General features: G+C 47.6%; 1 protein-coding gene across 1 annotated transcript in view; it reads left to right on the top strand.

Moving 5' to 3' along the window:
• Ube4b (ubiquitination factor E4B) overlaps positions 1-14,837 on the top strand; it is a 102,757-nt gene extending 87,920 nt beyond the window's left edge. Inside the window, exons 23-29 of the mRNA XM_051172192.1 lie at positions 414-540; positions 2,026-2,170; positions 7,929-8,063; positions 9,719-9,910; positions 13,272-13,446; positions 13,982-14,128; positions 14,561-14,837. Of these exons, the coding sequence (XP_051028149.1) occupies positions 414-540; positions 2,026-2,170; positions 7,929-8,063; positions 9,719-9,910; positions 13,272-13,446; positions 13,982-14,128; positions 14,561-14,622 (983 nt within the window). The 3' untranslated portion in view covers positions 14,623-14,837. The remainder of the gene's footprint in view (positions 1-413; positions 541-2,025; positions 2,171-7,928; positions 8,064-9,718; positions 9,911-13,271; positions 13,447-13,981; positions 14,129-14,560) is intronic.
• Positions 14,838-17,014: the final 2,177 nt, after the last annotated feature.

Below are 17,014 nucleotides of genomic sequence, written 5' to 3'. Positions count from 1 at the left end.
ATGTGGTTGCTGGGAATTGAACTCAGGACCTTTGGAAGAACAGACAGTGCTCTTAACCTGAGCATCTCTCTAGCCCACCCACCTCACCCCCAATCCAGACTTTTATCATGAAACTTCAGCCTTTAAAATGAGGGAGATGTTCACTTTAATTGCTGCACTCTGGGAGGCAGAGGCAAGTGACTCTCTGTGACTTCTAGGCTGTCCAGGGCTATGTAGTGACATCCAATCTTTAAAAAAAAAAAAAAAAATAATAATAATAATAATAATAATAATAATAATAAAGTCATAATTGCCTTCCATATGAGATATCGGTAGCATTTTACCAGCTCTCTCTTAGCCGATCACTGTTACAGTGGTAACTGCACCTGGATGGTCAGAAAGGCCCTGTCTGACTCCTTGTTTTTCTTCCTTAGATGTCGAGCATACTGGAGCCACCAGCGAGTTCTATGACAAGTTCACAATTCGCTATCACATTAGCACTATTTTTAAAAGCCTTTGGCAAAACATAGCTCACCATGGCACCTTCATGGAGGAGTTCAAGTGAGTACTGGGGCCCTGATTGCACAGCTAGCTGTCCGGCAAATCACAGGTAGGAGGCTGCTGAAGGCTTTCCCAGCAGATTCCTGTGAATGTTTTCTTGGTTTCAGCCTCCTGCAAGAAGCCACAAGGTACTGCTTGGTGTGGCCATCTGTGTAACTGTCTGCTCACTCTACGAAGTGATTTTTTTGTTTTCTCTGAATTATATGCTGTTAAATGAAGTTACTGATTGACTCAGAGATATTAAGAAAACATGAGATTTAGAAGCACTTAGGTTAAGGTTGCCACTCACCGCTCTTTTGTTATGCATGCATGTTCCAAGCCATATTAGTAAGTCTCCATGTTGCCACCTTGAAATTGCAGGGCCTGCAAAGCCTGGTGAGTAGCAGTTTCTCTAAATTATTTGCAAATACTTCAAAGAAGAAAGATGAGTTTAAACATTGACCTCTTGAAGAAGTTTTGTCCCATCCATGTCAGACTTTGGTCAAGTCTACCTGTCCTGTGTTCACTGAATTTCTAGTCAGTATTGCCAACAGCTTGGCCTGTTACCAGATAGCTTCTTCAGATAAATGAAACTGCTGTCCGTTAGGTTCCAGACAGGCCCCCAGCATGAGCTGTGTCTGTCCACAGTACTTTTGGGAATGAATGTCCTGGTGTCCCCACGTTCCTGAGACCAAGGCCTTCTTGTTCACAGGACCCTCTCATCCCAGCGTGGGCTTTGTACCCCTAAGTACACGTGGTGGGTCTTCAGAGGCCCTTCTCTTTTTGCCACAAGCCTGTCAGTTTCAGAATTCAATAGTTCACCTGTAAGTCCCTTAGTACAGCGTGGTCGCCAGGGTCTCCTCAGACACGAGCTTTGGGTCTATGGAATGAGTTCCTTCCTTCATTACAGGACCAATTTTCCTTGAGTGTGTCTTTGTGATAAGGTAGTCTCTTGTCTGCTGTGTTTGGGTAATTCTTGGAGCTGCTCCCTTTCCAGCCTGAAGTGTTTCCTCTACTTAGAAGCCCTGAGTGGGCTAGCCACTGCTGTGCTGTGAACCTCTCCAGTGGAGGCATTTCAGGAATTTTAGCCATGTAAATTGTTGCCAAATATATACTGCTAAGGAAATCAGCTCAGAAAATTCTGGAATATTTAGTGATTGGCTCATACCAGCCATACAGGGTTGGTTCAGCATGCCACTAGAGTGAGCTTCTCACCGGGAACAGTAAAGAAGAGCACAGCTGGAGATGGGTGGCTCCTGTTCTCCTGGCCCTATGAGGCTGAGGCAGGAAAGTAGTTGAGACATCAGCTTAGGCTACAAAGACCTTTCTCAAAACAAACCAATTCAAAAGAATAACAAGATCTAAGGAGAGGGTTGATTTCATAGTCCCTAATTCTAGTGTTTGTCATTTGTGCCGAGATTTGCAGTCTCACAGGTAGTCTGGTGGTAGGCTCACATTCTCTGTGACCAGCCATGTTTTACCAAACCCTGTCTGTTGCCCTTTCAGTTCTGGAAAGCAGTTCGTTCGCTATATCAATATGCTGATAAATGACACGACCTTTTTACTGGATGAAAGTCTGGAGTCGCTGAAGCGGATCCACGAAGTGCAGGAGGAGATGAAGAACAAGGAGCAGTGGGAGCAGCTGCCTCGGGTGAGGGCGGCCTTGGGGGTGAGGGTGGCTGGGGGGGGGGGGGGGGGGGGGGGGAGGGCGGCCGGGGGGTGAGGGCGGCCTGGTGCCACAGCTTTGCAGACACTGCCTAGGGCCTTTCCTACCTTAGGCTTCCGTAAAGTAGCATTTCAGGTTGGAAACAGGAGACAACTTCTGAGAGGTTTTTATCCTAAGCCGAGAATTGGGGCAGAGGGTTGGCTCAGTGGTCGAGTGCTTGCATAGCATGCTTAAGGTCCTCAGTGGGCCCCAAGCCCCTGGGAGAAACAGTTTACACTCTGCGTCCTTACTATACTCAGGCTGGCTGTCAGGCCTCCCCAGATTCTCATTATCCAAAGCAGTCTGGGGTTGAGAACTGGAGAGATGGCTCATCACTTAGAGCACTTAACTGCTCTCCAAAGGTCTGGGTTCAGTTCCCAGCACCCACATCAGGCAGCTCACAACTGCCTGTCAGTTCAGATGGTCTGTTGCCTTCTGGCCTCATGGGACTCCCACACATGTGTAATGCACACATGTAATGCACATGAGTTCACACAAGCACACAAACATATAAATAAAAGCAAATTTTACACACATCTATATAATATCGAAGGGTGGAGGTGAGCTTCAGTAGCGGAGCATGAGCTTACCATGTGAGGAGGCCCTGGAGTCTAAAATGGTCACCAAAATGTCTTTAAAATAATACCTTGACTTAAAGAAATGAGAAACCTTTCAAATTCGTCTTGGACACTTCCTCTGCCTTTAAATTTAAAGGGCTGTTTAGAGGAATGTTTAATTATCTATAGTATGCCTTATGACTTGTGTGGTAGCCAGGAAATAATTCTCTGGGCATCTGTCTGCTGGGCAAGAACTGGGTTTGCTCACATGGCCTCTGTAGCCGGCTGAGAGTCACTATGTGTCCTGTCAAGGCTTCTTCTTTCCTGTTGATCTTGGTTTTCACATTTGGTTTTGATTATAAAAAAAGGCCTAATTGCCAAGCTCCACAGGGTTCTGCCCCCATGGGGAGACCTGGGGGTGATCACTGAGCTCACAGTGCACTGTTGTGGAGTCACAAGTGTCTTCACTGTAGGTCCCTGAAGGGTTAAGGAAACCTTTAAGGCAGAGTTTCATCCCTGTGTGATGCTGGCTGGCCTGGAACTTGCAGAGACCAGCTTGCCTCTGCCCTCTAATTGCTAGTATTAAAGTGTGTGCTACCCAGCTCAGTTTAGGGAAGATTTTCATCACAAGTATTCCTGCAGCTTTAATGAAAATTGCATATCTTGTTCCTTCATCAGGGTTCTGCCTTGGGGCCCACGGATGCCTGGCCCCCCTGTATCCATGTCCCCACAGCTCTTGTCTCTGTTGTTGAGATAATGCAGTTTTTCCACTGGATCATGTTTTTCTCCCACTGTGTCTCTACTACCCATGGCCCTGGATCTGTTCAGCTGTTTTGATCCCCTCTCCCGGGATAGAGTCTGCCCAGGCCTGCTGCCCTAGTGTGGCTGGAGGGGCTTCTTGTAGCCTTAGCCTCCAGTCAGTCTGCATTCTGAGGAACACGCATGTCCAGACAAAGCCAAAGGAGCCTCAGCTGTTCTATCCAAGGTGGGCTGGGCCTCCTCACTTTGGTGTCTGAAATGTTCCCTCACCCATACTTGGGAGAGAATGCCTGACCTGCAGGGACACCGAAAGGTGGCGGTGGCCTGAAGGTGCATAGCTCATCAGCCTGAGGCAGACAGCATTTCATTAGTCTGAGGTAGAGTATTCCCTGCTCTGTCCAAACCCTGTCACATGGCTGGCTGCCCCCATCCAGCCTCCTGCACAGCCCCACCCTATTCTGTCCCTGCCTCTTGAGCCGTGTAAGCTTTCCCATGTTTAGACCGGCCAGTCTCTTCGAAGTTCTGGGCCTGAAGCCTGTTCTCCTAGTCACAGCTGATGCATTTACTTGAGACAAATACTATTGATTCTTCTCTTAATGGATTTTTTAAGGCACAAATTGTCCTAAGGTGTCTATTCACAAACGACTTTTCCTTGACCCTTGACCTTAGGGTTGCTGGCTGTTTTCCACTCCTCATTCCGCAGCCTCCAAGCAGTGGTAGCTCCAGATCTCTTCTCTGCTCTAAGCTTTCCCCACCCTTGCCCCTGGGTAGCTTCTCGGTGAGGCAGGAGCAGGATGCTGAAGCATATCTCTATAGGAAGCTGTCTGACACTGTCCATTTAACAGTGATGTGTCATTCCCGTCTGTCAGCGTTGTCCCATCTCTGTTGTCCCCACCCCTCCACCCCCAACCCTGCTCCTCACACAGCCAAGCACACTGCCGCACATTCCCTAATGCCAGGTGAGCTCATCTGTTCCAAGGCTTTAAATATCTGTATTTTAAAGACTGCAAAATATAGCTTACTGCTTAGAGCACTCCTGCCTACAAACCAGCAAGCACTGTGGGCTTGCTTTGCCTTTTGGCTGTCCCATAACTGCCTCGATCCTGGTTTTTCCAGGTTGTCCTTTAAGCCTTCTCTCTGAGTCACCATCATTCTTCCAATTCCCTGGGTTGCCCTTGGTCATTCTATGCCCCTCCCCCATCTGGAGACTGTCTTTTCTATCCCTGCGCTAAAGCTTTTAGTTCACTGGTGGAGTGCTTGCCCAGCATGCTCTAGGCTCAGTCCTTAGTACCCTATTCACTGGATGTGGGTGTGTACCCCTGTAATTGTAGTACTCAGGATATGGAGGCAGGCCGGTCAGTAGGGGGGTGTGGAGCCTCTTGGCTACTACTTCCAGGTCACCGTTCTGTGTTGCCCGCAGTATTGCAGCAGCACGCTGCACTCTTGGTCTCCCAGCCGCCACCCTTGCCAGTGCACACAGCAAAGCAAAGGGGTCCCCTCCTCACTCAGCTCAGTGTATCCTACAGGAATGTACACTTGTCTACCCCTGTCTCCTGACACCCTCCCCTCCACTCGAGCTCCCTTCACACTTCCTCTTTACATCTGCTGTCCCCTCTACCTGCAGTGCTGTTTCAGAGTTTAAACCAGCTGGGTTTTACACACGCGCGCGCGCGCGCGCGCGCACACACACACACACACACACACACACAATCACTTTTCCGACATTACTCTTCTCTCCCCAAAGCCTCCCTAGTTCTTTGCCATCACTGTCACCCTTCCTGCATGTCTGTCTGTTCAAGGGGTGTGTTGGGTTATTAAGCAAAATCTCCCTAAATTCCAAGAGTTGGAAGCCTCTCTAAGCTGTTGCTGTGTTTGAGTGTGATGGAAGTGGGGAGATGCAGCTCAGCATAGCCTCCATCAGCCTAGATGGTCTGTTCTGTCAGAGACTTACTTGTGTTAGCAGGAGGGGGAGCCAGATCCTTGGGTACTTTGCAGGCAAGAATTCAAGACCAGCAACTGAGAAGCAAAGTTAGGGCTTTAGATTTAAGCTCGAGCATTTTGAGAGAGGTTCTGTCTTAGATGTTTATGTTTGGGTTATGAGGCTAGCCTTTGACCTTAAATGCTTTTAAAATGGAGATTGAATGTGTGTGTGTGTGTGTTTCTGTGCCTTAAGTTACAGTGCAGTAATTTGCAAAGAATAAATTTGAATGTTTAAATTTTAAATAAAAACTTGGGAAGAAGGAGCTAGAGAGAGGAGTCAGGTTCTATCCCCAGCACCCACATGACAGCTTACAGCTGTAACTCCAGAGTCAGGGCATCTTACGTTCACTTCTGGCCTCCTTGGGTACCAGGCATGTACAGGGCACTTGGACATACACGCAGGCAAAACACTCATACACATTAAATCAATAAATAAATTAATATGCACACACACACATGCGTATGTACATATGAGAACTGGTTTGCTTATTTCTCATCTTAAAAGAATTTTCTTGGGTAAATGTAATTGTGAGGTGGTTTTGTGAGATCCCCTGCTTAGACTTTGGGGTGAGAGAGGAGTGTAAACACAGTTAAACTCAAGGCCACCCACATTCTGGCCCTAAGCAAGAATAGCTTGTTGTTCTAACATCTTGAGATGTCTTTTGTCTGCAGCACTACTGTCTGTAGACATCTTGTTTAATCAGTTGTATTAGAGTTTCCTGGCCTCTAGCTGGTTACAGAATAAACTTTTTTTTTTTTCTTTCCTCTTTCCGGGTCCCCTTCATAGTCTCTGTCTGTCTGTCCACCTTGCTGCAGACTCAGCCTACAAAGTATCTGCAAATGAAGGATGAGATACTCAGACTAACCCTGAGTCCACTGAGGCCTGTCTGTTCCTGTTTTCTTCCTGGTGCACTCTCTCTCAATAAGGCTCATTCTTATCCCTGGGGAAGTGGGCAGCTCCCCAGCCTCACTGCGGAGTCTCTACCAGGCACGGATTGTAGCATCAGCCAGAAGAGTATTCACTGGGCTGTAACAGCCATTCCAGCTGTTTGCCCCCAACTCGGGGCAGGGGGTAATATTGGGGAGGTCCTGAAGCTGCGTGTGGTGGCACATCGCTGCAGAGGTGGAGACGGTGGGGTCCTTCAGGTTTGCTGCTCTGTTGGCCTTGTCTACTTGGCAAGTTGTAGGCCAGTGAGAGAAACTATTAAAAAGGGGGCGTGGGGTACCCGAGAATGAGACCTAAGCTTTCACTCTGGCCTTGACATGCATTCCTGCATGTATGACAGCATGCACACACACACACACACACACACACACACACACACACACACACACACACACACACACACAGTCTGATAAACTGAGTGGATGGTAGAGTAGTGAGAGCATTGTCAGAAGGTAAAGTCCCCGTTAGCTGTGTAGCTTGTTGGTGGCTGGTCTGTGCTGCCGGAGACCATCGCAGCTGTTGAGTGGGTGCAGAGCCTTCGGTGCGCTGCTCATTGTCCCCATGAGTCAAACTCCATTCATTGTCTCATTTCTCATCTATGGCAAAACTGAAAGGGTTGGTGCTATAGGCAAGTGTGCTGACCATTGTATGGGATGTGTGTGTGTGTATTCACAATTCAAAACGTAACCATCTGTAGGCATGAATACGTAAGGGTGCTTGCCTGTGTGTGCAAACACACACCACATGCACGCTTGGTGCCTTTGGAGGCCAGAAGAGGGCCTCAAATCCCTTGGAAAAACAGTTAACAGGTGTTGTAAGCTACCATGTGAGTGTCAGGAATTAAACTGGGGTCCTCTGCAAGAGCAGCAAGTACTCTAACCACTGAGCCATCTCTCCTACCCTCGTCTCATATTTTTTTTTAAAAAAATGCTGATGACTTAAATGAAAGCTGTTTTTAAGGGGAATGAACCCCTCTCTGTAGCTCGCGTGTGTGCATCAGGCATTATGTTAGTCTATCCATAATAGTGGCAAAATTCCAGTTATGAAGTAGAATTGAAAGTAACTTTGTGGTTGGGGGACTACCACGCAGTAGGAACTGTGTTTAAGGGCGTCAGCATTAGGCAAGGTTGAGAATGGGCTGGTCTAAGTCATCCTCCCCGGAACAGATGTGGCTGAGAAAACTGATGCTCATGAGAGGTCACTCGTGGGCCAGGGCAGGGGTGGAGGTCACTGGTACAGCCTGTACTTAGCGTGCACCAGGCCAGCAGACTACATGTCCTGGAAGGAACAGCGGAGGCTGACTGGACAGTGTGCTGGTATGGCCGTTATCTCCTTCGCACAGCACGTTGGCCTTATCACCCTCTGCAGTTGTAAGCTGGCATCTTATTCCTTTGCGCTTGGCAACATTCTGAGTAGACGGCTGGTACTGAGATTTCTTTGGCAACTGTTTGATGTTTCCTAGGATCAGCAGCAGGCTCGGCAGTCTCAGCTTGCTCAGGATGAGCGTGTTTCCCGTTCTTATCTCGCGCTGGCAACTGAAACCGTTGACATGTTCCATCTCCTCACCAAGCAAGTCCAGAAACCGTTCCTCAGGCCAGTGAGTAGAAGCTGGGGTACTCTGTGGGGTGCCACGTCCAGTGCTTATAACTCAGCACGTGTTTATTTTAACTATTGCAACCAGTGAGGTTTCTCAGGCCAGTGAGTAGGAGCTGGGGTGCTCTGTGGGGGTGCCGTGTACAGCGCTTGCAGCTCAGCACATGTTCACTTTAACCACTGCAACCAGTGAGCAAAGTTCAGATTTTGTTCTCAGTTGTATCAGTGGATAAACATTCACATGGTCCCCACCGGACTGAAACAAAGCCCCTTACTGTGTAGTCTAAACTACTCACTTCAAGATGGCTTTCTTTCTGTTTACATAACACATTTGGACTGTGCCATCTCTTCAGCTTCCATGCCTACCTTCTTTCCTCGCTGGCTTAGGCACTTCTATAGCACCCCCGAGCCCCAACTCCCCCACATTGTACTATACCTGTGCTTTCCACCAGAAGTTCTGTAGTACTGTGTGCACCAGGTTGATGTAAACCGAACCACATCATGAGAACCCCATTCTTTCTGGAGTTTTTCTGTTGGCTGGTATTTATTTATTTATTTTTGGTTTTTCTTTTTTTCTTTTTTTTTTTTAAGATTTATTTATTATGTATGATCTGCCTGCACACCCAGAAGAGGGCACCATATCTCGTTATAGATGGTTGTGAACCACCATGTGGTTGGTGGGAATTAAACTCGAGACCTTTGGAAGAACAGCTGGTGCTCTTAACCTCTGAGCCATCTCTTGAGCCCTATTTTTGGTTTTTCGAAACAGGGTTTCTCTGTGTAGTCTTGGCTCTCCTGGACTCAATCTGTAGACCAAGCTGGCCTCGAACTCAAAGAGCTCTGCCTGCCTTTGACTCCCAAGTGCTGAGGTTAAAGGTGTGTGCCATCACTGCCAAGCAGTGGTTGGTATTTAATCTCTGATCTACAGCAGCTTTTCTTTGAGCTCAGAAGCTATGTCTGCGCAGCTGTAGCAGACGCTGTTGTCCCACAGACCCTGGCGTGCTGTTTGTCCTGCAGAGCCTGGCGTGCTGTTTTGTCCTGTTTTCTGTCTGGTAGTCCACACTGAGCAGGTTTAAAACTGTTGACCAGTATCACTCTTTTTTTTTTTTTTTTTTTTTTTTTTTTCGAGACAGGGTTTCTCTGCATAGCCTTGGCTGTCTTGGGCTCACTTTGTAGACCAGGCTGGCCTCGAACTCACAGCAATCCACCTGCCTCTGCCTCCCAAGTGCTGGGATTAAAGGCGTGTGCCACCATGCCGGGCCCTGTCATCTTCTTTTGTATCTCTTTTCAGTAAGTAAGTAAGAATGACACATACTTGACTGAAGGGCTTTTTGAAGGTTGTAAGGAAAATGCATGAAATGATGCTGCTAACTACAGAGAGACAGGATTGGAGCCATTTTCCTCTGCCTGTTTCTTTGGGAATTTGGAGAGATGCGCATTATTAAAAGCATGTTATTTTCTGTGGGCATTCATTCATATGCAGTTGTACCGTTCCGTTTAAGGCTTTTCAGATAATGCTAGCTTTCCTTAGCTTATGCTACTCAGCATGTTTAAGGGATTCTTTGAAGATTAAATGATTCCCAGTCCTCCACTGAGGTGGGAGCTTCTGTTCTTGGCTTTCCCAGCAGCTTGAACTGTCCTGTTACCTTCGTTTCCTAGGAACTCGGTCCCCGGTTGGCAGCCATGCTGAACTTTAACCTACAGCAGCTGTGTGGACCCAAGTGCCGGGACCTCAAAGTTGAAAACCCAGAGAAGTACGGTTTTGAGCCAAAGAAGCTATTGGACCAGCTGACCGATATTTACTTACAGCTGGACTGTGCCCGCTTCGCTAAAGCCATCGCTGATGACCAGGTGCGTGCTGAGTGGGGTCGGTCATTCATTGTCACTGAGCCGTGCAGTTCGGATCTGCGGTCTGCGCCTTCACGGCAGACCCTGTGCAGTTTATCTCTCTCACTTCAAAGGCAGGGGAAAAGGACTTTTTAAGTTTCCGTTGCAGAGGTTGTTAATGCAGTGCCCAGGAAGCAGAAGAGGGGCACAGCTGGCCTGGGAGGAGATGAGCTGCTACTTCCTGGAAGAAAAGAGCAGAGTTGGCCCCTTAATCCCTGAGACTCAAATAGATTCGGTCTCGGCGTGCTTTGTGTTTCTCAGGACATTCAGGTCTTCCTGCACGCCCTGCTTGAGAGCTGCCGTGAATTCATGGCCGCCCAGCCAAAGCCTCGGGGATCAGATCAGCTTATATTCTTCCACAGTGCAGGACACACTGTTCTCCACATGGAAGGGGCTCCACTCTCCTGCCTGGTGGCACAGGCCTGTATCCCCGATACTCAGGAAGTTTGAAACAGGATGGGCACAAGTTCAAGGCTAATCTGGACTTTAATAAGACCATCTCTGAAAATAAAATGTAGCCAGGAGCACCTAATGTGCTCCTAAATGTGCGAAGCCCTAGGCTCAATCCTTAGTCCAGCCAGAAGGTTTTAAAAGGAAAATGAAAGGGCATCTTCCCTCCATGGTCTCTGCTCCCTCTTCTCTCTTCTTCCCAGGACTTTTGAGCTAGGGTCTCATGTAGCCTCGGCTGGCTGTGAATTCTTTATCTCAAACTCCATCTCTTTGAATACATTGATGTGTGCCACCATGTCTAACATCTGGGACAAATCCTCAACATAGTAGTGCCTCACATAGAAGGGGCTCGTATTTACTAGGCTGCACTTCTGACGGCTTCTTGTGTTTTCACTTATTTAAAAATCATAGAATTCAGGCTGGAGAGATGGCTCAGAGGTTAAGAGCACTGGCTGGTCTTCCAAAGGTCCTGAGTTCAATTCCTAGCAACCACATGGTGGTTCACAACCATGTAGAATGAGATCTGGTGCCCTCTTCTGACATGCCGGTGTGCACTGTATACATAATAAATAAATAAATCTTTTTAAAAAATCATAGAATTCTCTGGGCGTTTAAACCCAGCACTTGGGAGGCAGAAGTAGGTGGATCACTGTGAGTTCAAGGTCAGCCTGGTCTATAAAAGTGAGTCCAGGAAAGCCAGGACTATGACACAGAGAAACCCTGTCTCAAAAAAAAATAAAATCATAGAATTCTGTGATACAGTTTCTCCTAATTTCTTAGTTTTACAATAAGGACAGTAGGGCACAGAGGAGCTGAGTGACATGCTCAGTCAAGCTCACACAGTGTGGGGTAGAGGAAGAATGTATGCCCAGCAGTCCCAGCCTGCCCCCGTGTTCTCACTCTGCCCAATGTGCAAAAGTCTGTGTGTTGGTCCTTATGCCACAAGTCATCCTTCCTCAGACTCTATCCACAGGAGGGATTGTTGGCTTTCCAGCTTGTATGGAAAGGTATCCTGGGACTCAGGAGCCCAGGAACCACACAGCTCTTAGCAGAAGCCTCCTCAACAGAGGTGTCGCATCCCTGCAGGAGGATAGCCCTGGCTGAGCTAAGGAGCTCAGGAGCCTCAGCCCTGCTCCACTTCTTCGTTTCTGAAAGCTTCTTGGCTTCTCCCATGAGAGAGTTACATTGGGAGGGAGGGACAGATTCAAGGATGACTTCCTCTGCTCCTGGGAGAAGACAGCAGGGAACTCAACAGTAGGCAGGGCTTTTTTGGATTTCTTAAGGGGGCAAAGCTTTCCGAGGTGGAGATTTGTGAGCTTGGGGGAGCTCAGGGATTGGTGGGACCTTTCTTGTAGGGCAGAGTCTGGCACTCTTCTGCCTCAGGGCTGGGAATGACAGTTACAACCATTAGGGCCTTTGCCACTTAAGTTGGAGTGAACAGTCACTCATAATGTTAAAATACAAGAACTATATATGTTTCTACTATCTTAAGTTTTTTGAGACAGGCTGGCTTTGAACCCAAGTGCTAGAATCACCAGTGTGTGCTGCCACACACTACCTTTTCTTTTTGTTTGTTTTTGTTTTTACTACCTTTTTTATTTAGTAGCCTTATCGTGTGCTATAGTTCATTTATGTTGATACTTTTCGTTGTTTCTCTTACTGTTTGAGACATGGTACTTGTGTGAGCCGGCTGCCTCCCAGTGCTGGCATCACAGTTGTAGTTGTGAGTCTAAGGGTGGATGTGCAGAGGAAGCAAGCATGTGTAGTTATTTAGAAATGGAAGTTTTAAAATGAAGCACTCGAGAGCAGGAGCAAGTAGATATTTTGGAGTTCAGTGCCAGCCTGCTCTATATCCAAATTTCCAAGCGAAGCAGAGCTACATACTGAAATCCTCTCTCATTACAAAGAAAGAAGGAAGAATGGCTAATTAAGGAGGTTCAGTTTAGTCCTGGAAGGGAGCGCAGGTGTGAGCTGAGCCTGTGGTGTAGGTGTGAGTGTGGGTCCTGTTCAGGTTACAGGATGAGCAGTAGGCTCAGGACAGGCCCCACAGTGGAGCGAAAGCTCCTGGGCGCCAGTCTAGCTGGCCCGTTGCTCTTGCTCTGGGGGTAGGGAGGCCATCTAGGGAAGATGACATCAGTTGCCTGGCACCCAGCTTCTTCCTGGGTCATCGCTGCATCCCAGGTGTGTAATCTTACAGGCCAGGGAGGGAAAGACAGCTATTGATGGTGGCGTCACCACTTCAAGGACATTTGTTTGCTTGATGATGGACTTGTTTTTGGTCTCTCTTCTATGGTTTCCCCGTGTGATTAGGAACTGTGGTCGGGGCCCCAGGGGCACCCATTTTTATCTGTATCAGCTTAGCTTAGCTCAGGTGAGCCTAGAGAGCGAACAGTGAATAAAGGAAAGCTCCCTCTCAGTGTGAACAGTAAGGGGCCACGGCGTGTATATTGCTTTTTATCTGTGTTCACCATTATGTGAGAAAACTGCAATTTATTTTGTCTCATGGGCTCCCGGGGCACAGTGCCCCACAAAGACTGAATAAACTTGATTTCCTGATCTTTTAGTGGCTAAATTTTAAAATAAATTCTTGCTAACTCCTAAAGTCTAAAGATTCCTCTTTTCCTGGCCTGGGTCCTGCAGCGTTCGCCATAGATGACCTTGGGCAGTTGACATGTCATTCTGTCTCTCTGTGTGTTTGCAACTGTATCCAGTACACACTTGCACACGTACAGTGTGTAGGGGAAGACTGAAGTACAGAATGTATAATTACAATTTTTAGGAGCAAATGATCAGATGGAGTGCACCTGGACATTTTCTAAAGCTTTTTTTCTTCTCAAGTGTATTCTCACCTCACATGACCTTTTCTCGTCTGCAGAGATCCTACAGCAAGGAACTGTTTGAAGAAGTCATTTCAAAGATGCGGAAGGCAGGAATCAAGTCCACCATTGCAATAGAGAAGTTTAAGCTTCTTGCTGAGAAAGTGGAAGAGATAGTGGCCAAGAATGCGCGGGCAGAGATCGACTACAGCGATGCCCCAGACGAGTTCAGAGGCAAGTTAGCGTGTTCACGCTCAGATCCTGATATGCGAGTAGGCAGCCACGGAGAGCCTAACTGGGCTGGCAAGAGGTTTTGAAACCTCAAGGCCACACCTTTTCCAAGAGGGCCACACCTCATGTTGTAACTGTTTCTTGGGAGTTGTCTAAAATTATGTGTACAAATTTTAGCTCATACTGTAGATTAAAAGGTTGAACATCGTTAGTGCAGTCTCAGCAGATAACCCTGAGACTTCAAAAGCAGCTGTGCCGTTACAAGGAAGGATTCCGGGGTCTAAGGCAAAGAGTCCTGTCCCAGGGGCCAGCTGCTTGGCTGTCTGTCTTTGCTCTTTTCTCCTCCCAGCAGCAGTGACAGAAGGCAAGGCACATGCATTCATCAAGTGCTGCTGTCCCTCAGGACGCAAGGACCTGAGGGGCTGCTCCACTCCCCTCCCTCTGCCTGTGCGTCTCACTGGCGGGAACAGTGTGCTTTGTTTTTTTTCTTCAGAGTCAGACTCGACCATTGTTAGTTTGTTCTGCTGTGTCTCCACAGACCCTCTGATGGACACTCTGATGACTGACCCTGTAAGACTGCCCTCTGGCACCATCATGGACCGCTCTATCATCCTACGACATCTGCTGAACTCCCCCACCGACCCCTTCAACCGCCAAACGCTGACTGAGAGCATGCTGGAACCAGGTAGGAGGCTGAGCTTGCCTTGCAGCACTGACGCCAGTGCCAGTGAGTGCAGCCAGACCATGAGGGAGAGGCAGAACATGGTCCCAGCTAACTCGGAGACTGAGCCTGTTCATGGCCAGTCTACCTCAAATAAAAAGAAAAGTTGGCTAGCTCTACCCACAGAACACTTGCCTAACATGTGTTAGTCCCCAGGTTCAGTCCCCGGCACCATCACAAAGGGGACATTGGGTCCAGGAGTACCCAGTTTAAGCTCTGTGGAGAAGACACAGCGCACTCAGCTCACCTTTGCTGTATGGGTCTTCCTGGCCGTGGCTGTTGGTTACAGCCCTCAGCATGCAGAGGGAGGGAGTGGCCTCTTCTTTCCACTTAGACAGAATGACAAGCCGAAGAGCCTGTCCATCTGGTCCGTTAATCTTGTCTTTTCTCCCTCAGTGCCAGAGCTGAAGGAGCAGATTCAAGCCTGGATGAGGGAGAAGCAGAGCAGTGACCACTAAGCATCCTGCCGCACTTCTCTGCTGGAAGCAGCCACGCCAGCCGGCCAGGCCAAAGCTGCTGCTCCAACCTGCGCTGCGGCCAGATACCGAGAGCCCACCCCGAGTGACCAAACAGTAGAGATCTGAGGACACGATGAGAAGAGGAGTCTGATTCCTGTACATATATTTAAGTGACAGTCAAAAGCTTGAGGGACGAGTTTTACGATGGCTTGTGTAGTAAAAGCGCGTCCTTCACCTGTCATGACCTGGGGCAACAGAAGTCTTTAGTGATGGCGGGTAGGTCTGGGCAGCAGCATCCCCCTGAGCTTTCGTTTTCTTTCGTTTTTTTTTTTTTTTTTTCCGATGTGACTAGAGAACTTGGACATTTTGCTGCTAAAGAATTTCCCTCTTCCTCACCCTACTTGCACTGCTGTGGGTTTTTTAAAGAGAAACAAAACCAGACTACCTTCCCGGCCCTCCAAACATGTATTCTGTGAGATAACTGTGCCTGCGACAAAGTGTTAATCTTGGGATCGTATTTTTATATCATATTCACATACTTGTTTTTTTAATTGGTGTTAGATGACATGATTAATAAAAAAGGTAAGATATTTTCAGAATTTGAATTTTCAGTTTTTTTTCTTTTGAAATAGCCCTTTTGAATTTTTTTATTATAAGCAAAATGAAGAGAACCCTGTTGGCCTGGTCCTTCCACCAACCCTCAGTTAAGATTCTGAGGAGCAGGTGCAACAGCGGAATGGCTGAAGCAGATCAGGACTCGCAAGACTTGTGGGCTTTGGGGGGAGGTGAGGGTTGTGTTTTGTTTTTTTGTTGGTTTTTTAATCCTATGTGACAATTCCAAACTTAATACCATTATCGTCTGAAGATAAATAAGTTCCTGAACACTGGGTTCATTTGTATGCTGTGTCCTTTTGGGGTTTGGCCTTACCAAAGCAAAAAAAAAAAAAAAAAAAGGGATGCAAGAAATGTGGAAATCTGCCTGCTTGTTTACACGCCCAGATAAAGACCACCACCCAGGTGCGCACGCGAGCAGAAGCCCTTGAATTGCCGCTCCCTACGCAACATACTTGAATTCTTGAACTTCCTTTGGGGTGAAAAAGGATTTGAAACCATAAAGTGTTTTAAAGAAATGATATCTTCGGAAACATACTTTCTTTTCCTTTCTCCTCTTCTCCACAGACAATGTGCTCTGTTCAGTTCCCAACACAAACTACAATAAATGGTGATGCCCATTCGGAAGGAGTCTTCTGTGAGTCGTCTTTTCATGGAAAGGAATGAGGGGGTGGTGCGCTCTTAATCCCAGAACTCCCAAGGAGGACAAGGCAGGCGGATCTCTTGAGTTTGACACTGGCCTGGTCTACATAGAGAGTTCCAGGTTAGCCTGGGTTATATAACAAAATCCTGTCTTTAAAGAAAAAAAGTATGAGCCAGGCATGGTGGTGCACAGCTTTGATCCCAGCACTCAGGGAGGCGAGGCCAGCTTGGTCTACAAAGTGAGTCCGGGACAGCCAAGGCTACATACACAGGGAAACCCTGTCTCTCGAAGAAATAATGATAGGGCCAAAGAGATGGCTCAACAGGCTTAGGGGCACAGAGGGGCTCTGGTTTAGTTCCTAACATTACAGCTTACAACTGCCTAGAACTCTGGTTCCAGGGGACTAGACATCTGGTTCCCATGGGCTTTGAGCACACGCACATGATACACATCTATACATGCAATCAAAGTACCTATACACATAAAATTAAAGGAATGGGGGCAAATGAGCCAGGGGGAGTGTGTGCATGTGGAGAAATACTCTTTCTGGAGCCAATTAGAAACTATTACTTTGTCAGGTGTGGTGGGGCACGCCTTTAATCCCAGCACTCAGGGAGGCAGAGGCTGGCGGATCGCTGTGAGTTCAAGGCCAGCCTGGTCTACAAAGTGAGTCCAGGACAGCCAAGGCTACACAGAGAAACCCTGTCTCAAAAAAAAAAAGTGCTTGCTTCCGATCTAAGTTTAACTGCTGGGATCACCGTCCCCCACCATCCCAGCCCCAAGTATACAATTTGGGCTAGGATGCAGCTCAGTGGTAAGATCATCTGCTTGGCATGCATGAAGGTCTGGGTCAATCCCTAGTATCATTTGTTTGAAGATAGGGTTTCTCTGTGTTGCCTTGGCTATCCCGGAACTAGCTGTGTAGACCAGGCTGGCCTCCAACTCAGAGATCTGCCTGCTTGTGACTAATAGTGCTGGGATTAATCCCTAGTATCTTAAAAAAATAATAAGCATAGTCAGACAATACAAATAAGCAGAAAGTTACTCATTCTCCCACCAGTCACATGATGCTGTTCAGTTTACTTTTTACAAGGTTTATCACCCACGGGGCTATGTAGTTAATGATGTTTAATAATA

This window comes from Acomys russatus, chromosome 29 (genome assembly GCF_903995435.1).
Source record: "Acomys russatus chromosome 29, mAcoRus1.1, whole genome shotgun sequence".
In the NCBI taxonomy this organism is placed as follows: Eukaryota; Metazoa; Chordata; class Mammalia; order Rodentia; family Muridae; genus Acomys; species Acomys russatus.
This window is presented reverse-complemented; position numbering and strand designations above follow the sequence as displayed.